The sequence below is a fragment of the Gallus gallus genome, chromosome 1, assembly GCF_016699485.2.
Source record: "Gallus gallus isolate bGalGal1 chromosome 1, bGalGal1.mat.broiler.GRCg7b, whole genome shotgun sequence".
Taxonomy (NCBI): Eukaryota; Metazoa; Chordata; class Aves; order Galliformes; family Phasianidae; genus Gallus; species Gallus gallus.
The window spans coordinates 47,970,751-47,994,147 of NC_052532.1; the positions used below are offsets into that span (position 1 = coordinate 47,970,751).

General features: G+C 41.1%; 1 protein-coding gene across 4 annotated transcripts; it reads right to left on the reverse strand.

Moving 5' to 3' along the window:
* Positions 1-687: 687 nt before the first annotated feature.
* AGBL3 (ATP/GTP binding protein like 3) lies at positions 688-22,959 on the reverse strand. Of its 4 annotated transcripts, none has more exons than XM_040667791.2 (16): positions 22,927-22,959; positions 20,808-20,868; positions 19,415-19,591; positions 17,618-17,722; positions 15,174-15,303; positions 13,879-14,667; positions 12,365-12,527; positions 11,638-11,764; positions 10,976-11,073; positions 10,745-10,824; positions 10,083-10,149; positions 7,026-7,094; positions 5,874-5,931; positions 3,433-3,481; positions 1,971-2,179; positions 688-1,419 (listed from the first exon to the last, which is right to left on the reverse strand). In XM_040667791.2, exons 1-16 carry the CDS (start codon positions 22,948-22,950, stop codon positions 1,163-1,165), a joined length of 2,463 nt encoding a protein of 820 aa, XP_040523725.1. In that variant the 5' UTR covers positions 22,951-22,959; the 3' UTR covers positions 688-1,162. The 4 variants fall into 4 exon arrangements, with proteins under 4 accessions (XP_040523725.1, XP_040523789.1, XP_040523755.1 ...); XM_040667855.2 differs by having other exon boundaries at positions 19,415-19,563; positions 22,516-22,959; XM_040667821.2 differs by having other exon boundaries at positions 13,879-14,664; positions 22,516-22,959.
* Positions 22,960-23,397: the final 438 nt, after the last annotated feature.

The following is a 23,397-nucleotide window of genomic DNA, read 5'->3' on the forward strand; positions in this document are numbered from 1 at the left end:
ATCAGATGTGGCCAGTTCTACCTTCTTGAAGAGAAAAATAATTCAGACTTTATTACTGGCAGGTCTAACCCAGCTCCTCTCAAATGCTAAAAACTTGATGGCCTTGATTTTGCATTAGTAGGTTATAATTTACACAGTTAAATGGAGCATGCAATGGAGACAGAGACAAACTAGAGTGAGGAAGACTGCCAAATTGCTTAAGGGACAATCCTAAGTACTACACAATATAAAGGAGACAAAATTTAGTACCTGTTTAAAGAAGCATATTTTTCATCTCTTCTTCCAGATATCTGTACGGTGCTGTACACCTCAAGACAATGCAAACTATGCAGGCATATGACTGTAATTAGTAAAATGCTACCCAGGTCCGTAAGGACACATGAATGGCCATACTGGCATAGACCAAGGGGCCACTTATCACAGCAGTCTCCTAGGTGACTCTGACCGTTGTGATTGCTGAGGAGGAAGTAGAAACAGAACAAACACACACAATACATTTCCTAAGCACTCTCCTCTGTTCTCTCTCATGTCAGCTGAGGACATTTCCCAGACCATATGCAGCCTGTCTATTTAAAAACTCCCAGTGATGTATTTTTAAGGCGCACGTCCACCTGAATCCATGCACATTTTTTGCATCCACACATCCACAGCATCCTTAAGCAAGGAAATCCAGAATTTGTACACAGATTTTGTGTCAAATGTTTTTGCATGTAAAATTTATTTGTTGGTGAAAAGGGAAGTGATTCTCGTGGCTTATGATCAGTGAATGGTAGCTTCAGCTGCTCAGTGAATAATCCCTCTCCTTTAGAATCTTAGGAAGACTTCCAAATAGAGTTGAGGTGGGTGGGTGACACTCAGCTATTCATGCAGCTCCTTCTGGAAGTGGAGACTGCCCCACAAAATCAGTACGTATCGTTTAACACGAATGATGTTTTATACTGAGGAGACACTCCCAAATAAACTGGTTTAGAATTTGGGATATTTCTTCACATGGCGAGAGAAACTTCATAAGCACATTAGTCAGCTGCGTGTGAACAATTTTTCAGAAGAAAAGGGCAAGAAGAATTTTTTGTTTCTGCAGGTTATGTACTCCCTCACTGCTAGCCATAATCCATAGTCAGAGTTCTGGGGATTGTTTAAGTAAATCATATAGATGACTCTTTCACATGCCTTTCTTAGCTGAAGAACCGGGGCTCCAAAACACATCCTGGTATTTTGCAGCAGGTTGTCTGTTCTCTGCTTCAGGCAGTAAGGGCAGGGAGAACTGTGATGCGCTTTGTGCCTGGCAGGATTTACTCTTCCTAAACTGTATAGCTTGTCTTGCTGTCCTGTTTTTCTCGAGTCTTCTGGGTTTTAAGGAGAGCCTCCCCGTTTTCCGTTCTTCCTTTTTTGAATTGCTCTTTGCACCATGATCGTGACCTGAGTCAAAAAGGAGGAAAAATCAAATCTGCATCAACTACTACTGAGTTACTACTTACTGAAAAAGTACGTGGCTTAGGTTTGTTTCACATGATACTGTGGTGCTGTGGGATGAACATTTCCTTTACTGAAGGAGAGCCACAGCATAATTCAAAATGTAGTACTAAAATATGGAAGCTTCAGCCCTAGACAGAGAACCTGTTTCTACTGCTCCAGCATTTCCTACATTTCACAGAACCAGATTTTACATCCCTTTATCTCCAGTAACTGCAGAAGGAGAGTAATGCAGGGTCAGAGGCATTATCCCTCACCACTATGCTGAGATTTTTTCCAACTCTTTTCCATGGGCTGTTCTGAAGGAGGTTAAAGATACTCCGGCCGTTCAGTGTCTCAGATGGAAAGCTCCATTAAAGCCAGTTCTGATATCCTCCATAGAACGCCAGCTACACGAAGGAGTTTTCCAGTGCTATTACTGCCAGCTACTGTCTGTCTTACTGCTCTACTAAATCCTAGTGTTCAGTATTTTTGGAATAGAACAGTAACTGAGAAACCTTTTAAATACTGAAATGTCTTCTGTGAGGAGTTGGAGACACTTTTGCCATTGTGTTTCTTTGTCTTCTGAGAGATCAAATTAAAGCAGGATGTATGGAAATTTTCTCTTCTGGATTGGATTATGTCACAAAATACACTTTTTCCTGCCTCCCGTGGCACAGGTGGTTTTTCACAATTGCTGTTAGCATTACAGGTGAGTCTTTCAGAGCTAAAACACACAGAGATAAGGACAAAAAATATTTTATTTCCATACAAATTCATGACAAGATATATATAAAGATGATGACCTAGAAGACAAAATCATTACAGGTAAAACTCCTGCCACTTTTGTCTGATGCATTTCATAGAATCAATTTCCTAAGAATCACAGGGGAAAAAAACTAGAAGTAATGTATTTCAAATTTTACAGAACCACAAGGCTGTCACACTGCATTAAGGACACCAGTGCCAACATTACGTAGCCCTTATACCACTGTCTCTTCTGAGTCAGACAGGAGTACCCATCGTAGAAGCAGCAGAGGGATACCTTGCTATTACAGAAGTAAAGAAAGACACCAAGACATTTCTTCTCTCTTTTATCAGTTGAAAGCATAACTTTTTCAAGTATGTGTAAAAAAAGCCTGAGCTGAAAGGTGCCAAGCAGGAATCCTTGAAATTATTTAATGTTAACAAACTGATTTGCCTTATTTCACAGGGCAATTCTGTCAGGATCTGCAGCTATCTAACTAGCCAGGTAATTCCACTTTGGACTGTTGCTAAACAACAGCCAAGTGTACAGAAGGTACAGAACATTTGTTCTACCAAGGAATGAACACTCACTGTTAGTATTACTGCCATAAGGTTTTGCAATAGGGTACTGCCTTCATTGTTCATCATCAAATTGCCATACCCTAAAAAGTAAGGGAATGCTCTAGCACTGAGCTGTGTAACAGAACCATGACAATATTGTTTTAAACAGATGTACTAAAATTAGTACATGACCATTTTGGGCTATCTGTGTCACCTACCCCTTTGTTTTCCCACTGGGCCTTTGTCTTCTCACTGTTTCTTTCTGGTTGCATGACTATGCATTCCCTCCCTTCCTCCCTCTCTCTCAAGGCAGCAGAAATCAATCATCCCTTCTTTGAACAATGCATCAGATCAGTGCCTGCGCCTCTCTGTGCCACTCCAGCAAAGCTGATGAAAGGAGGGCTATAGGCTAAAGGAGGGGGTCTGGTGCTCTAGGTAGGATGGAGGAAGAAGGACTCTCTTCTTGTCTAGCATCACCTTTCACTGAAGTCTCCACCATGCGATGGAGTAGCAAAGGACGGCTGTCTTAGTTTGTGAATGAAAAAAAATGATGCACTATATCAGAGGAGTATGAAAAGGAGGAGATGAGTCTGACAGAAATCAGCTTGCGACCATTCTTTCACTCCAGCTTGTGAAAGAATTAAAAGTTTATAGAAAATAATACTCTCCTACCTGAAATACTTTCCTACTTGTTTGGCAGAGGCTGTCATTGGCAATTTTACTGTAAGAAATTGGGAAAAAAAGAAAAATATTCAATGTGCATGTCGTATCTCTCAAAAAATAACAACAAAATGAATCACCCAAATTTTGTCTTGGCCAGTTCAGATTCAGTGATGGCTGTGCCTAGTAAGGATTGCAGTAAGTAAAGTTACTGTAAGCAGACATCTATGGACATCAAACCAGATGACTAACATCCAGATTCAGGGTGGCAAGTTGTGGGGGTTACGACTTCCTTCATATTGAACTGATTCCAACTCCCATCCCCACATCCCCTTCTTCATCTATTGCCAAAGTCTATTTTGGGATAGAAATGCTCCACACAACTCCCAGTGAAATGCTTCTACTATGGATAAAACTATATGTCAGGGAGCAAAAATGACAAAGGCAACACGATTGTCTTATTTTGGTAAGCCTGCAGCTCTGTTGAAGTGTGCCCCCAGTCCTAGTCTCTGCTCTAAGGCAAGCAAACATTGGCCATTCACATGACAATGGAATAAACACAGTCTTCAGAGCAGGAACTCTGAGGAGGATGGAGAGAGACCTCGTATTCCTTCTTGTGTTTCTCTTTTCCTGACTCTGATTCCCTGATCAGTATCATAAGTCTAGATGCTCTACTGAACAGTGAGAGAAGAAAACCCACAGCTAAAGAGAGTGGGACTTATGGATTACTACAGATACTACATATACCTACATATACTATATATGTAGGTTTGAATCCCTTGAACTGAATTAAAAAGTAACAGCTGTCTCTCATGATTAAGAGCACTGTTAGGCTACCATAGAGGCTGACAGCTACCCAACCACTTCAGAAGCAGTGACACGGCTGCACTATGTGTGGTGTTTGCAAACATCTCCATTGCATGAGTACTGCTATATCGAGCCATGCTGGTCAGCAATGTGGATGTGAAAGGGAGAGAAGAGGTGGTGCCATCTGGTTGATGGTGACAGATGATACATGCTCGTGAGCTGCCCAGCTGCTAGAGTTCACTGCAGGAGCGGCTGAGTCAGAACAGGGTGCTCTGGGTTGTGAGAAGTGTCAGAGTCACAGCAGCCAGGGGAGCTGAAAGCAGCACGGCAGCCTGCAGGCTAGTGGTGCTGCTGCATTCAGGCAGCAGGTGAACAGAGGCCCAGCACAGGTGGGATGAAAGTGCCTGAGTCACAGCAACCCTTAGGCTAGAAATTATTTCCTCTCATATACATCTAAGCATCTGCCTTCACTACACACCCTGCTAATTATAACATTTATTTAAAAAACAGTAGGAGAGAAAGATTCTGGCATGCAGTCCAGATCTAAAACCAAAATAACAAGGCAGTAAGAGCCAGGATTTTTCTTTTTTCTTTCCTCTAAGCAGCCCAATTCCAGGAAAGCCTAGATAGAATGTGATCTGTTACATTTTTACCCTTGGGCATAAGGCATAATAGTTAGGAACAGTTGTAGCTCAGGAAGAAAGTGATTTGAAGTCTCCCAGGACTGTAAGAACAGCAATCTGTACACAAGTCCATTATCAGTCTCCTCTTTTGCAGGCAAGCCCTGATAGTCATAATGTTCAAAAGCTCAGACACTGCATGTGCTGCAGAAGTCAATCACTGCTGCAGTTATTTGTGCCCAAGCTTAGAAGCTGGAAAAGGGAGTTACATTTCACCTCCCCTCTCTCTACAATGCAGGAAACTCATGTGTCTTCCCAGAAACCTTTTCATAAACTAAATGTTTGTCTGCTTCCAGCTACCACAGTACTTTTTATTTGGTTGGTTGGTTTTGTTTGTTTTCTGATTAAGTTATCCAAGACAACAACAAGTAGTCTAATAGGGTAGAATAGCTTTGGGTATATTTTGGGAAAAAAAAAAAAAACACCAGAAAAACAAGACAGGAATTCAGAAACAAGACCAAAGTCATTGCCAAACTTACTGCTACTGAAAGACACTGTTAGATTTTTAGCATGCACAGTGAGATAAACCTATGAATGCCGACTCATTGTCCTGAGACTAAATTTCAACATCCTTTATGTAGTTAGAGAATAAATAATATATACTCACATTCCTGTGTTCAACTGATGTGTACTGACATGGCACTATGAGGTGAGGACAGGCATTTTCCTAATTGGGGCATTTCTATTTTACTACTTTCTTCATAGATTTACTTGTTTTTGTGTATCTCTGAGTGTCTGATAGTGGGCTGTGTCATTACATAACTACATGATAAAGATAGTTTAATATAAAGCAAAATGAGCTCTTCTTACAGCAGAGACTGAGTGAAATCCTAGCCAAAGGACCCTGTGTTTATCTTTTTGGAGCATTTGCTTTGCTGGGGTTTAGGCTTATAAGAGAAAAAAAAAAAAGAAAAAAAAAAAGACTAATTGAGATTTTAAGAATTAAAATAAATATATAATGCTTACCTCTGTCTACTGAGTGAAGTTCCTGAAACATCTTATGTTGAATTTCAGTGCCTGGGGTCTGTGAGACAGAATAGAAACACAAACAAGTTATTAATAAGATCCAACAGAATGAATAAGAAAAGCATATTAATAATAAGTCAGCCACCTGATGGCTTGTTCTGGGAGTATACAACTACATTAGGACAGGGGAAGCTTTGTAGTAGGGAAGGGGTTAATATGCAACAGGCTTTTTCTCTCTCTCTCTTTTTTTTTTTTTTCCAGGCAAAAGGCAAGTTGACAGTTCAATACTTGGCCTGATTTCCAAAGCTCAAAAACTCAGCAATTCCTGCTCATATTTCAAGTTTTTGGCTGATCAGCATTTAAAAATAGAATTAGTTTTCTTTTTGGGGAAGCAGGAACGCCCTATTAGACTCCGTTGTTTTAATTAGGATTTTTAAGTGTTTGCCAACTATAACAAGTCTCACATTTTCTATATAGTTATGTATGATGCTGAATAACAATAATGGAGAATTGACATGTTTAGAAAAGATTAATTCCATAGGGTAGTATCTGGGCCAGCTGAATATACGTGCTGAGTACCACCTCTAAATGGCAGGAAGGGGCATAAGACATTGTTATGAATACTGCCAACATGAATATTTCAGATTTGGCAGTAATCCCATTGTTAATTAAAAATGCATTGCCTGTTTTCCTAGAATTCAGTTACCTTTTTCTCTATTAAACTGGAGAACACAACAGAAAATATTTTACTGGACTTGGCAACGATCTTGTTCAATGATACTAAAAGTGAGATGAGTCAAGCTGAGTGAGTGATATGTTAGTGATTTTGGAGACTGAAGGGGAGCTGGTATAGGCTCCAGCTCCAGGGCATATTCTGTGACAAAAAGATTTAAATGTACCAAATAATATACCCATGAGACAGAATTTTATGATTTTTCCTGTCTCAGACTTGTTCATGTTAATATTTCTATTAAAATCTGTGCCATAAATTAGATACAATTGTCAATAAAGAACAATGACCGTTCTAGGTCAGCAACTCTGGCTGACAAATTTGCTCATTCAGAGTTACAGTGGTTGAATTAAGTTGTCGTATATCAGTCTGTCATCACAAAAAGAACACAACATGTTTCTATTGGGATGACAATCACTCACATTTTTGCTTTCATGACTTCTGTCCTTAGCAGTGCTGTTAAAGGGATGTCCTGATGGTTTGTTTTTTTTCTGCACAGAAAATAGGATGTAACATTTTGATTCATGAGGGAATATTATAGTTACGAAGAAGAGGTTGTAAATAAACACGATAATCACAGTGCCAGAAGGAATATGTGTAAGAAAGCTTTTCGAACTTGAATTCCTTATGCCGTTCTTCTCAGCAAATATTTACGAACCTGGACACAAACATATCATACTGACAAGGGACCTCACTTCCTACTCTATTTGGGAGGTTTATTTTTAGTCTGGGAACCTGGAGAGCCACGGTTTCTCAGGAGTATTAATTGCCACTGCTTTCTTTCTTTCCTTCCAGTGTTTGGGCTTCTAGAAGGGAAGACTGGCATAAAATACAAAAAGCTTGGGAAGCTATCTATTGAACTAATCAAAGCATTCATAAAGCAGCTGTGATGTGCCATTCATTCAAACTCATTTGATAAACTACTATTACTTTCTGAGCGCATCTTACTGTTGTTACAGTGTTAGTTCGATGTGCTTTGCTCTACTTACTACATACTAAACTTACTTACTTACTTACATACTTACATACTAACAAAAATACTTACATGGGATACATAAGTCTTTACTTGTTTCATAAATTACAGAAAAGGATCTAGTGCAGCCCTACTTAGCTAACAGTTTTGCCATATCTACTGGTGTTTATAGGTATCGGCATGCAAAGCCAATGGCAGCTGACTACCATTGATAAGCCTGAGGTACAGACACTGAAGCAATTAAGCTTTACCAAATATTCTCCTGCTGCTTCTGTGTTTCTAGGTAGACATTCTTGTCTTTGTTTGTTCTTGGGTGCTTCTTTTATGCATATTACCAAGCAAGTCTACCTGAACAATGAGAACTGATACCCTAATGTTCTGCAGCGGTCTTCTGTCTGTGCTTGTCTGTATTTCAGTTATCTAAACTGTGTTACACCCTTCCAATTCTACTTCTGAGTTTGAAAGTCCCTGAAATCACAAGAGAGTTACACATTTCTTGTATCACTGGGATAAATCTAAGTGTAGGGCCTATAATCACAATCCCTGGGAAGCAGACCATTCATGGGTGTTTTGCAGCAAGCAATGATAAACCACACAAGGATCACGTGGCAGCCAGCTCAACGTGCAGCTGCGTGACAGGCATCAGGCAAACAAGCATGACTTGCTTTATATGTGCCATTTATAGACCACAAGGAAACAGTGCTCAGGGACATCAGAAAAAAACAGGAGTCAATCCCACTGACTAGCATGGTGGGCTTTTTGACATAAACAAGGCTATTTTTAGCAAATTCCCTGGAAAAGCCCAGAGTCTTAGGCATACTTTTCTTGGATCTCCACAAGTTGCCAGCCCCATGTCACACCCCACAAGGACAAGCAGGCTGCCAGCCTGCTGAGAGGCGGGGGAGTGAGAAAACATAAAGGGCTGAGGAGCACTGAAAAGCCCACAGTACTTGGCATTAGTCAGAGAATGCTAACTTCAGGGTCAGTTACCAGTTTCGTTCTGAAGTTCTCATGAATGATTTATTTTTTTAAATGCAGCCCTGTGAAATGTTCCTGTGTGGATTTATCACACAGAAACAAACTAAATCTCAAAAGTACTATTATAAGACCAAACAAGATGGAGGGTACATTAAGGAAAAAACCTCTCAATACTCCTTTCTCGTCTGTGTGCTTTCACTAACCCTCTGCTATCAGTTCTTGTACTGTGCAGGACACTTTTCACATGACCCACTGTGTTAGACTTCCTGACTCAACACAGTCCAGGAAATAACATTGCATCAGTAGTAGAAACCCTTATTTGGCTCATTAGCACAGGGCAGAAATTTCAAGCTGTAGGTAAACATTAGAAATCAGCACCACTTGCATGACCCCTCCATCAGAAGTTACTACCCCCTGCGTGGGTTGGGTGAGCCTGTCTGCATTTCATCTTCCTTAGGTACAAAACCTGTGGCAGCACTGCTTAAACTCTAGATGACAGTTGAGGCTCTGGACAAGTGGAGCTGCTGGGCTCTGCGCAAACAAGAATCACCAGAGCTTATCTGACTGCATCTTCTTTCCATCGGTCATAACTAAAACTAGGTCCAAAACTCCAAGTCATACATCTTGTCAACCAACCCAGTCATCTGAGCTGCCTATCTGCATGTTTTGAGAAGTGCCACAGGGTATCTCTTCAGTTTTATTCATGCTTAGTACACAGCCTTAGTTATATGGTTACCCCTTTCACTGTAGTTTATAGTATCTGTGACAAAAACAGGAAGTAACAATTTGCAGGATATATTACTGTTGGCTAAAAAAGTAATACACTCACAAAAGTTTGTTTTGCTTCTCTACAGTAAACATTGTGAGAATTATTATAGCAATCACAGACAACAAAGAAATAAACAAGACAGAAAGATTTGGGCCCCTTCTTGTGCAGCAAGTAAATGTTAAGGGAAAATAAAGGGTCTCACTGTCGTTCAGTGAAAGCACTTTGTAAAATCTGGGGCTAGATTTGCCTACAAATTGGAAATAGGCAGTGGGGTAGCCTTACGCTGACGGCGCGTAGCAGCAGTATGACACAGTATGTCTGTATGTGCGAGAGGAAAACACAACTCCTGAACACTGAATGGAGTGTCTGCAAAGTATGGTTGACATCACTGCACAATATTTTTTGTACTAAGAGCTGACATTCTCCTCCTCACCCTTATCTTATGTCTGCTTGCTCAGCTGCATGGCACAATCTGATAGGTAGGGACCTGCCTGTCTTTGAAACTGTACCACTACCTTCTGGACAATTTGAGTTAAGCTATTAAATAACAGTATTGCTCTGCACTGTTAATTTGGATTTTATCTCTACAGATTATGTAAGCACTTTACAATTATCAGCTGCCTAATTAATTTGTTAACTATTGTTCTCACTGACCGAATACCAAACTTCTTTGGAATAGAAGCTAATAATCACTAGTGATTATTCCCTAGTGACATTTGGGTCAGAAATGTAAACAGCCAATAAAAAGCCATAGCATACCTTAGCACCTAGCTTTAGTCGGTGTGCAGCAATATCATATGAGTCTGAGCTGTCAGAAGATTGGCTGCTGTAAAAGACGAGCGTTGTTTTATTTAATTTCTAGATTTGGTGATTGCAAACAGTATTATACAGCATTCATTCCAACCACTAGTAAGTATTTTCTGTAGTAACTCTAGTTGTAGAGATGTAAATATGTTTTCTAGATACCTGTCTGCCATATCCACATTTTCATTTTACAGCTAACTTGCAAATCATCTTAGAGAAAACTTGGTTATTGGGAGATCTCTTTCATACAGGTTATCCGTGTGGCATCTCCCACTTCTGCTCAGCCTTCTTTTAGTTCTGCTTCACGTGCTTTCCCCTTCCAAGCCCTCCCATACAGCATCATCTTCTTTGTGCCCAGTGAGCTTTCTCTCAGTCCTCTAATGGTGCATTAAGATTTTGTGTCTCCTTTTATTTCCTTGCATTTCAGCATCAGTTCTGAAACTCAGCTTTTGACTGGTATGCCCTGGCCACCCAAAGTAAGATGAGATCGATCCAACTCATGATATTTCCTCAAAGAAGAGATCTACTGAAGTTTTATTCATTCCTTACAAGGTGCAGAGAACATATATTATTTTATATGCTTGTATATGTGGTATATCTTAATAGTTCTAAATTACCTGGAATCCCAGTCTAACGCATCAGAATTCAGGACTTCGGAGCTCACCTTAGCTTGCTGTGTCACTACCTTCTCATGTTCCTTCAGGCACAGATAATGATAAGAAAACCACATATGTTTCAATTAAAGCTATTAGCATATTTACTGTTACTGCAACCCTATGGAGGATTATGTTTTGTGACAGTAGGATGAACTGAGGAAGGAGGAAAAGCCTCAGAGGGACTTTCCTTACCTCCTTATTATCACCAGAGTAGTTCAAGAGAGCATCACAGAAATGCTGTCCTATTGACTCCAAGTCTTTGATATCAAAATGAGTGCTTTGTCTCCAGCCTGCACATTAATAGGAGCAAGTCAGAAATGGAAATGTCATCCTGCTGACTGCTAGCTGCGGTGTGTCAGCATAGTTGCTGATTGCAAACTCACTGTCACTGAGAGATGCTAGAAATAGGTCTATGACTGCTAGGCCTTTGTACAGATAGCATTAAGGATCATCATTCTGCCTATATGGACAAATCTATCTACTCATAGCAGATTAACTATGTATTATATTACTTTCCACATCAACTGTATTTCTTTTTACCAAGTATCTTCTTCCGGATAGCTGATTCCCATACAAATATTTTTAGTTTCTACTTTTAATTTGCCACTTATCAATATTGTTGTTTAACAGTACAGATATAATAATGCTAGTGGTGGCCTGAATGGTCACCAGATGAATACTGCAGTTTTGGCATTTTTTTCCGGATCTTATCTTCAATCATCATTCATTTCTACCCAGTAAGAGAGAACACCAGCAAAGGGTTGGTGGCTCAAGCTACCATTTTCCTTGAAGAAGCAAAAGGAAAGGTCTTGTTTGATGATTCTTTACTCAATAGCTACAGGGAATTGTCTCACCCAGCTTAGAACCACAAACAGAAGCTTCCAAAGTGTAGCTGTTGTTGATGCCCATCTTCCACATTACAACTCGACCTGTGCTTTCTTTGCTCTTTTGTACTCTGAAACGGCAGTCTGGGAATGAGAACTTAAAAGATGGGTACACCATTAATATTTGAACTGGATAGAAAGATGCAATCATTTCATTTTAAGGTTTTTTTTTGTTTGTTTGTTTGTTTTGTTTTTTTATATATCCTATCTACCAGATAAAGCTGCGAGTTTTCAATCTACTATACTTGAGTATTGCACAATATAGTTCAGAGTAATCAATATTATTACTGGCATAATGGAGATGTAGGTGAAACAACAGCCCTTCAATTAGAAGTTCAATTTACTTTAAGAGTTTGAGAATTCTGAAACAACTTTTATGCAGCTGTATGAACTATTCCTAAACGAGCTTATATGGACTGCTGCTCAGATGAGTTACCACAAATCCTGTAGTATAGCAACATACAATTGCACTAAGAAGTCAGAATAGCTTTTCTCTCATGAGTTAATACCAATAGTTTGATGTAATCTATCTGGAGCTCACAACCACTGTATCATTGATGTCAGGAAAACAACATTAGCTGCAAGTATGCAATGACATCTAGTAGGTTCACTTGTGTACTGCTTATTATTGAACCTTTGCCACCTTTCTGATCTTGAAATTTCAGGTGACTGCATTTCTAACCTGACGTTTGCTTACCTTATCTGGGCAATTCTTGCTCAGCAAGAGTGGAAAGGCACGTGGGTGCAAGTGCGGTGCTTTTGGTTCCTGCTCTCTCTCACAACCATACATGAAGACATTTTGTTTTTTGTTGTGACCATGGATGTCACAATACAGAAAAATGTCACGTTTCTCCATCACTCTGTAGTATGGGACAACACAGAATACTTTGCTAGAAGTGTGCTTTTCCACCTCGGAAATACTAACTGGAGTCAATAAGTTACACCGAAGCTCATGTTTAACCTAAAGAGCAATAAATTGGTAGGATTTCATATTCTGAGCACAAAGTTAAACATTTACTATGCAGAACTGCTCAGTTTATCCAGGATAAAACACTTGGCCGTGCAAGAAGGCATGACAGTATGCCTCAGCAATCTTTATCCATGTGTTCATAAGCTTCCATAGCCTAGTTACCTTCATGAATTTCAGAAGATGGGCATCACAAAACTAGACGTACACAGTTCTTTGGTTGTTTTGCTTTTGTTTTGTATACAGTTTCCTCATTCTCCCTCCGTACCCTGATTATATGGTGTTTGTTTTTTTCCACTCTGCCATTTCCCCTCTTTTTCCCTTCTTTTAGTCCCTCTCTCAGGTTCAGTTACATACATCCACCTCTGTAGATGTGTCCTATAGTGTGTTGCACAGCTGAAACCCATCATTCATATCTGCTATTCTTTTGCTGTCATACATGTGCAGAATAATACGTACTGTACAATTACAACACTGAAGGATAAATAAATGGCTCAGAACGATGTTGTGAATAGTTTTTCCCTTCTCCAAGCCGAAGACATCCATTTTTATGATGTGCCATGATTCTGCAATGTGTTATCACTTAACTTTAAAAGAGAATTTGCAGGTAGACATACTGTTGGGCTTTTTTCAATCTGCATCCCTGATATCTAACCCCTGCCAAAGCAGAGTCCTACAGGAAAGAGGTGACAGCACCACAGCATGTTGCCTGGGGCTCTGCTCTGGACAGGAGTTGGAAATCCATGGTGGAGCTAAGAAGGAAGCAATAATAAATGTGTCTCTCTTCGCTGAGTCTGAGTCCGAAGGTCAGTAGCACATCAGAACACATAGTTCATACTAATTATAGGGGACTCACAAGTGCAAGCTGTCTTCATATAATAAGACAGAGATAAATTCTCACAGAAAAGGAGAGGCACGGTACTCATCCCCTTTAAGCTAGCGACTTACATACCAAAGTATTTGCTTGAAGATAAACAGACTTTATTTAAATGTTATTTAAAACTGTATGCAAACGGTACTGGATGGAAAACACTGAATGTAGGAATTGTGACACTGCTTTTTTTTTTTCTCTCTGTCTCTCTTTTTTTTTTTTTTTCCCCAGGAGAATCTGTATCAACTTGTACTAAAGAGATAAATATATATATAAGAGATAAATATGGAAACAGAAATGGACATAGAGAAGTCGCACAAGAGACACTGGACAGGAAAATCATCCATTTTAAGGGGGAAGGAAATGAGGTTACCTTCTGATCATGTTTCGGGTGTACCAGATTGAAGGATAACATTTCTTCACTTTAGATTGGTATTTGCGGTTCAAGTCGTGACCTGTTAAAGAGCAGCGGTGATTTCCCACAATCACACCATCTGGATTCAACATTGGTACCACTTTGAAGACAAAAGTGTCCCGGAGCTGATGAGCTTTGCCCGAATTACCAAGAATGTAATCCAGAATGCCCTTCATTATCCAGGAGCTGTTGGTTTCTCCGGGATGCACTCTTGCAGTTAGAATCACAGCCTTTCTCTTTGTGTCCTTCCCACTCTCACTTTCAGGGGGGTTGGTGATAGTTAAGACATGCACTATGTTTCCTGCCAGGGAATGGCACAAGATGTGAATCTTGCAGAACTTGGACTTCATTGGATCTTTAGAGATGGCCACCAGGTACTCCTGCAGGTTGGAGTAGGTGTATGGATAGCAGTGGGCAAAATAGCAAGTGTCTCTGTCATGAGGAAACTGAAATGTCCACGTGAGTGAGAAATACTGACGTCCACCTTCGCTCACATTGTTTTTGTAATACTTAATTTCATTTCCTGTCCTTCGCCAGCCAATGTTGTGTTTCTTAGCATCAACTTCTGAGTACAACAGCGGCCTCAAACCATGCCTATACAGGCTTTTGCGCTTGGTAAAGTTGACAATGGTGAAGCGATAAGGCATCCCTGCCTGAGTATTGCTTACTTGGAAGTAAAACCACTGCACGTGCCTGCTTGTGTAGAGGTCAGTTCGCAGTGTCAGCTGGTATTCAAATTCATTTCTGCTAGGTAAAAGAAGGCCAACAGTTGTGATGCTGGTTAGCACTGCAGCACGATTCAGTATCAAACAATGCAGGCTGCCATGAAAGCACCCCACAGTCAATCTGGTGCGAATCCTGCTGGTTTACATTGTCATTACTTAAAGTCTGCACAGCTGCCAGGAAAAGATGCCTAATTGTACCAAGCATGTCAATAATACAACTGCTGGTTTTCTTAGGACTTAAACCTAAGACTTCTAACATAAGTTCTCTACACTGTGTTTTAAAGTATCTGCTTAAGAGATTTTGTGTGGGTGACTACTACCTACAGAAATCATTCAGTATTATAAAATGCCTATCCGATCATTTTATGCAAAGGCTATTTGGAACTACATTTGAAGCTTATTCAACTGTGTAAACTAGGTGACAAACTCAGAGAAACATCCTGCTCAGAAGGTGTTAGCAGGCAACAGGTAATAACAATTCTGATAATAACTCTGTTATAATAAAAGAAGAAAAGATTACAAACTTACACTTTAACCACCTTCTGCAAATTACCACTCTCAAATCGTGCTTCAAAGATGAGTGTATTGTCCACTTCCTGATGGAAGATCTGTTTCACAGGGCAGAGACCTCTCATTTGGGAATACATAAAACAGCATTCTGTGTTAGTGGGAGGAGTGGAACACATGCATTTAGTTTCAGTCTGAGTCGTTTTAGGAAATACATGCATCCTTCTGAAAATTCCTTTGAGAAACAGACAACTGCATGTAGCTGAGCTTCAACGCATACTTCAGGAAAATGTAGAAGAAACTGCAGGGACCTTTCTGCCCATTCCCACTCAACTTTATGGATTTCTGCCAGCCTAAAATCTGACTGTCACAGCACGAGCTTGGGAAAAGCAAACATCAGAAACTCTACATGGTTGACAACTGCTGCCATGAGTTTCTCTTTAAATCTCTTCTAGTCCAGAAGTTAAAAAGATGATACCCAAATGAAGAGCAATTACTTTCATATTATAAATGATGTTTTCACACCACATTTAGCATACAGTTTGAAAACAGCTCCCTTTTTGCTCTGTTCTGCTAAAGTACCCACAAAGTATCCAAAGTGTACCCACAAAATAGAGAAAGAAGATGCATGTCCTCTGCTGAAAGCCAGGAACCCAGATATCCTGCTGCAGAAGTCAGCAGTGTCGTGTGGCGACTGTGGCAGGACCAGAGTCAGCATGACTGCACATAATGAGACAGCATGAGCTGCACTCGGAGAACTCTCCTATTGTTTTAGAAAAGCTCTGATGATATGGCTTAAGAAGGTTAAGCAAAGCCAAGATTTTTTCATTCCATGAATCATTAGAAAAGAACTGTTAGTTTTGCTGGTTGGGATACCTGATTGAATAATTACTTCCTGTGCAGCTGAAATTCTGTTCACAGTTTCTTTACCCTCTGCTGTTTCTTTAAACTCTTCCTTAACGCAAAGGAAGAAAAATGTTTCAGCAGCTAAACCAGTGAAGCCCTTTGTGGAAACATCTGTGTCAGACAGGTGCTACATAATGAAATGTAGGAATAAAATCTGAGCTGCCTATCGTAGTACGTTGATTTTTCTGCATGTCACCACTGGATTGTATTTTTTCTGTCCTAAATTAGATGTTAGGAGGGCGCGCAGGAGCTCAGCAGCAGGTAGTCCCTGGCCAGGTAGTAACTCCCCGTTCCTCTTGAAGTTAAATTCAGTGTGAATCAGGAGAGTGCAGCTGCTGCCTCCCTCAGGATGCGATGGCTCACAACATGCTAGTCAGTCTGCGGTGCTGGTATTGTAAATCTTCTATTCGGAGGTGCATGGCCTATCCTACAGAGTTTTCAGTGCAGAGAACGTTAGTGTTTTAAAAATTAAATTTGGATGGCAAAGCCGCCAACCTGGAGGTTTGTGTCTCAGAAAGCTGCATTTTTAAGGATCAACAACTAACGGACTGTAACAGAAATCACTATCCTTGTTTTCAAAAAGGCAGGAAAGCTGCCTGAAGTGTTCCTCCACACCAGATGCATCAGCCCACTAGTACACAATAATATACTCATGCTTCGGAAGTAGTGAATTTCTAGATAAAATGATGGTGTATTTCAGCTTATTGAAAACCTTTAGCAGCATATTGCGAACCGTCACACATATGTTGACATCAAGAAGAACGTCAGCTACCTTTCAGTTTTGCACACCTGAAAATTTGGTGGCCACAACCAGTTATCCTGGAATTGCAAAACTATCACAGTCCCTTCTTATTTATATACAACTGGACCCAGGCCAAAACCAACAACTGCCTGAAGCTCCAAGTTCATTTAAGGCAATTGTATCCACTTAGTAAACAGGATACAAAACAAAACAAACAAACAAACAAAAAACAACACAAAAAGTGCTCTGATAATGAAATAATGTTGGAGGAACAGGACAACTAACACCCTTCATTTCTGTCCAATTAATCCTTGCCAGACTTAGGAGACTATAATCAAGCACTGACCCAATCTGGCTAGATTTTGTTTGTAAATCTTAGCTAAACAACTGTAGCAAACACGATAATAGAATTTCTCCCAACACAGAATTTAGTGGTGACCCTGCAGTTATACAGCTCTCTTCTTATTCATTTTCTCTTCTGGCTTGACATTAAGTAATCTTTCCCCACTCATATTTTCACAACCAATTCACTTCAGCTGTTTCATACAGTTAGTTGCTGATACAATGGCTTGAACTGAGCTGGACTTCTGAGATAAACAACTGCATGAGCAGAATGTGTGGTACATGAGAACTCTGTGTAAATAATTTTCTTCCCTAAATTTCAGAAAGGGATGTATTCCCAAGTGCTAAAAATAACAATAAAAAAACTATATTGATTTCATTAGGCTTTGCATTGGGTTCACTAAGGAGATAAAATATTGGCATCAAAGCAGACGCTTAATCTACCCACAACTTAGAGCAATGAAACATTTCTCACCTTCTCCTAGATAAATCACAGTGCCCTTGTCAGGAGGTTGGTAGGATGGTGTCATCTCCAAACCCGTTGGAGTGTACAATGGCTCAGGGCTACTGGGTATCCAATCTGAAACAGAGGAGACACATGGAAAGACTACAAGCAGGAAGAGTGTATTATTAAAGACTGCCTTTACAGTATAAAGGACACTGAAAAGCAGTTCACCCTCTCATTCCAGTTATACATAAAGGAATAGTGATGATTCTTTATAAGCCTCATCTCTTGGATCTGTGAACAAATCTCTACTGCAACTGTAAATGAAAATATGTATCAATCTGTGCATGGACTAATTTCTGCTGTGCAAACCTATGTGTGTTCTTTGTACAGCTTGTTTACTCAGCAATTACTCTGAATTCCTGTATTGTTCTCTATCAGCACATGGTTCTACTAAGAAAACGGATGCTCCACTTATGGAGTGAAGTTGTGGATTGCTGACCACACAGACAATGCAGCATGTCCCTGTAACTTGCAGGGCATCTGCCTGGCATGTCAAAGAGCTGTTGAATAATGACTGATGGCACATTCTGGCAGCTGACATTTCCTTGCTGCAATACTCACAAAAGTCTATCCCATTTCATTGAACTTAACAGTAAAAGGACACAAATGTCTCAGTGCCACCTCTGTGCATTTCTGATTTCTACCGATTACTTCCACATTGTAACATGTTGTATTTAGAAAGCACAAGAACTGCTAAAGTCTTCACTATCCCTTAATAGGTTTGCACAATGACTTCTGTACAGACTACATAAAGGCACTTATTAGCTGGCATTCATATTTGATCATGTAGTCATGAAACAGAGCACTGATACTGCTAGTAACAGGTCATAAGGACTGAAGACTGTCAAGCTTTCTCTGTCTGAACTTTTCTTTATCTGCTTGCAGCTCTGTTTCACTTGGTTTAGCTGCAATTTCTCTAACCGATCAAGTGTGTCTGGCTGATTACTATTACAATTACTATTGTGTAATTCTGTGTAGTATAATCTAGGCTTATGTAGACAACAGTAACAAGCAGTTATTCTGTGCACACTGTGATACTTACAACTCCAATAGAATGATGTAGTGTGAGAAATACAGACCTGATGTGATAGCAGAGGCTTTGAGAAGCAGACACATACAATGTGGCAGAGGAGTATTGGCATGGGATGATAACTGAAGGGGCACAGATTTGGTACTGGAGCCCCCATGGCTATAAGCAACTTATCTGTGGTCACCTAAAGACCTGGAGCTGGCCAAAACTCATTTCAGGGGACAACAAAGAGAACAGGGAAATAATATGTGTGCAGGATACCATAGGTAAATTCAGATATAGTATGGAGCTGCAGGCCAATGAAAAAAAGAGAAAGGTGTTAAGAGCAAGTTTTTTACATATAAAAATGACCCTCAAAGTCATTTGGATCCCAGAGTAAGGAAAAAGACACCACAAAAATGAACCTCGTATTTCTTCCAGTAAAGGACTCCAGAGGCTGACAGTTCACAACATGCAATCCCTCCCCTTGGCCAGAATTAAACATGTGGAATGAAATCACTGTCCTTAGAACCCAAAGGAGGAGTGAGAAGGGGAGCTGGGAAAAGGTGGCAAGTGAAGCATATACATAGCAATTTTAACTGCACTACTATTTTTAATTCTTCTATAGCAATTAGATCTGGACTAATAACGATTTCTCTCTTAAGATTTCAGTAATACTAACAGTAAGTTCTTCATGTAAGATGTGCTTCCTCTTTGACCACGGACAAGATTTTGAGTGTGACACGGTAACGTACCAATGTGCTCAATTCTGTCCCTGGTGACTTCACATTGGCTTGGCCAGTACACGTGGGAAAACTGACCCACAGGTGGTGAATCGCATGGATTCTGCAGCTCCTGCAGATGGGGCACCTCTGCCTCTGGGTCAAGTGGTAACTGTTTTGCCCTTGGAAAAATATCAGCACAAACAGAATCTGTAAGAAAGTGAAAGAACCCTCTCATTAATCTCTTCTGTTCTTTCAAGTAGAAACAGGCAGCAGAGATTATCTACATGAAATTAGCATAATTAAGCATGGCACGATAAAATTACATCCGAGTGAAATGTAAATTCAATGCTCCAGCCTATAAATCACTATATAAATCATTAAATTTATATAAATAATTAAATCACTATATAAATCATTAAATTTAAAATTAGCATTGAATTACCACTTCATTCATTAAACCATAAAGCACGAGAGCAGGAAATATCTTACTTGCTTTCTTGCTGAAAATCTTGGCACTTGGTATTGTTATTGCTTTCATTACTAGATTATCATGATATGGTCTACAATCCCAATGCATCAGCCAAAATCTGTACTGTGCATTATATGAATGGTTTGGTCCTAAATAACTTCTGACACAGTGTATGCAACAGCGTACTGCTAGCATGACAGGAGAGGGAATGATCTGATGCTATCAAGAATTCTATCATCAGAGGCACTTGGAGGAGGTGGGAGGTCATCTTTGCTTGTCAGCAAGGAACCCTTCCAAGTAATGAGAAGCCACTTGAATGAAAACATAACAGACACAGAAAAGGCTTTGAAAAATATAGTAATTGGAAAATTGGGACTGGTACTGTGCACCAGCCACTACGCTATCCAGAGGTAATTACTTCTCTTTGCCAGAGATATAAAATGTCCCCTTTCAAAGCATTCCCTCTATCCTTCAGACTATCTACCTTGAACAGGCCAAAAGACAGGAGGTTGGCTTCATGGGAATTGTATTTTTGGTTTTTGTTTTGGAAAGCCAGCTTTAGACCTGGCTTCAAAATCTGCTTCTCCTTGCAACAAACAAAGAACATCATAACAAACCACAGCTCCTTAACTTAAGAATCTGAGTATTGATGACTCCACCCGTGAAAAGTACATTAACTGAAAACAAAACTGCTGAGCCCATTTTTAAATTCTACTGATTATCTGACTGTGGTGGATACTTGGCTAGTGAAATACCAATTCTAGACAAAAGCACACTGCAGGACAGGACTGAGACAATTGCTCACCTAGGTCAAGAACCACAAAGTGACTAGACCTAGCCCAGTTTTGGTTACATCTTGGTAGTTATGTGCGCATTGATATTTCTTCCCTCTCCTTTCTTCCCCATGGTGGTCTTACAGGGAAAATGTAGGGGAAGAGCTGGAAAGGTGCTAACCTGCATGAACTATGCACTGCTGACTGTCTTCTGCCACACAGGAGTTATGGGAGTCTTCATCCTAAAATAAATAAATAAATCATAGAATCACAGAATGGCTTAGGTTGAAAGGGATCTTAAAGATCACCAGCTCCAACCCCCTGCCGTGAGCAGGGCTGCCACCCACCAGGTCAGACTGCCCAAAGCTCCATCCAGCCTGGCCTTGAATGCCTCCAGGGACGGGGCATGAATGAAACACTAACATAAATCTGAAGTCCACTGCAGCACAGCTTTATTTTTCAGAAAGAAGAGCTACCTCTGCTTTGGTTTACTTTATGACTTGAGTAAGAATTAGGCCAAATCTGCACAGTCATCTACTATGCCATTATTCTATCTGCCTCTCACAGGAGACATGCTTTCATTCATCCTGTTTCCCACTGCCTCTCTTGTGCAGTACTGGCAATCATACTCTCGGGTGAAAAGGCAGAAGAGAAAATTCATATAAGAAAGAAAAGTCTGTTTTTCCAGCAGGGTCATAAATTACCCCTCTGATCCACCTCATCAGATCCTAATAGCATAAGAGCAGGAGAGGCAACGGAAATGAATAGCTAGGGCAGTGGCAATGCAGATATATGCCAAAATTATCCCAAAGCGTAAGTGCTAGGACAGGGAAGTGAGGAACTTGATACTGGTGATTTCAAGCTTAACACTCAGCAAGAATTAAACAGGAGCCACTCGCATTCAAGCTGCACGTAGGCAATGAAAAGCAATCGGCTAACCTGGGTTAAATTTGAAGCACACTGGCAAAGGACAACAGTACTTGTCCTCTCTTCTGCCCTTAACATAGAACGCATAATTCCTGGGCTGTCAATCCTTCTCAATAACACCACAGCCAATTAAAAGAACAAATTTCCTTCCTGAAACATGAATGTCATTAACATCCAATCTATTTCACAGCTGGTAAACATACTTACTGCTCTCATTTACATTTACCACGGCTGCAAATACGATACAAGGTTCCTAAAAGCCCACTAGTCCTATTGCTGACCAAGAGCTTGGTTCTCATAGGTGAAGAACTGAAAATAATTCACAAACCAAAGCACAGATAAAAACATAACACAGAGAAAGTGTGGGACTTCACTTCGCCCTCAGTGCTATGTACAAAATGCACGATGAGCTCTTAGGACAGGCTTTGTGTAGTCCTACATACAGTCAGAGTCTGAGATTTACATAGGTTGCTCTAAAAGTAATGCTTCCTATTTATTTCCATGGAAACTACAACAGACACAAAGAGCATAATAACACTGTTTGGAAGAACAAGTTCTCAGCTACAAAACACGTTTCTTTTTTTCCCCACATAGTCACCACTATAAGTGATGCATTTCTGACAGCAATAAACAACAGCCTGCATTCTGTGCTTGTAAAAATGGGCATGGCTGTCCAGAAGGTGGCTGGACTTTTGCATCACTGTTGCCACTGCTTGAAACACACCACCCACTGCCTCACTGCGCTGCCATCCGCTGTTGGTCTTAATAACTGTTCAGCAAGCATTGATGAACGTCAGTGGGTGCTATGTTTTCTGTGTGGAAGAATGCAATGACACACCTTTGCTTCATCTGCACTTTCGTGTCAGAGCCATTTGGTCACACTGCCCCCCTACTGCCCTCTGTCACAGGGCAACAAAACGTAATGGAATATTGGAGGGAAGGTGCAGTTGCTCCTGGCTTACCACTACTATCATCCACTGACTCTGTGGGCACACAAGGCAGCATCACTTTCAGAGCAGCCCTGGTAGTCTGCAGCTAAGCACAGTCTGTGATGCTAGAAGTGATTTGTTACTGGGACTCCTTGCTAACTTTTTCCCATTGAGCCACTTTCACATGTTAAGACCAGGAATGGCTTTCAGAGCCCAGAACGTGCAGGCTGCTGTTGGTGCCACGTAGGCAGGGCAGCACAGCAGCTACGGCAGGGTGTCTGCTCAGTGATGGGGACCACTGCTGGCAACTATCGCAGGCCTTTGAGCGGATGAACGCTGAGGTCTATTTAGGAGCTGTAGGCCGTAAGGTGTCAGATAAAGCAAACAGGGGAGGCGAACGGGGTCTCGCTGAGCGGCTCCGCTCGCCACCACAGCCGCCCTTGCCTCGCTCTCCAGGCTCACTGACATGCTCCGGGTAAGCAAGCGCCTCCTTCCCGCCCACAGAGCTGCGCCCCGCGGCCGCCCCGCGACGCGCTTCCGCCGCCCCCTCGGGCCCAGCGCCCCCTGCAGGCAGGAGGCCGGAGCGGGACCGTGACAGCGCTACGCCGGTGCCCGGCCCGGGGGCGGCTGTAGCGGCAAGCGAGGCCGCGCCGTGCGGGCCTTCCTGGCTCCCGCTACCATGGCAACCTCTCCAGATCTCGCGGGAGTTCGCTGCCTGCCGCGAGCAGGGCGTGCTGAGTGGCGGAGGGCCGGTTAGGCTACGGCACTGCGTGATGTGCTCTTGTTGTCTTTTGCCTTATTATTATTTCTCTGCCTCCGTGTTAACGGGTTCCCGCGTGAATCAGGCGTGTCAGGGTTTCAGGATGAGTGCATTAAAACTTTGGTACTGAAGGAGGTGTTCCTCACGGATCTTCT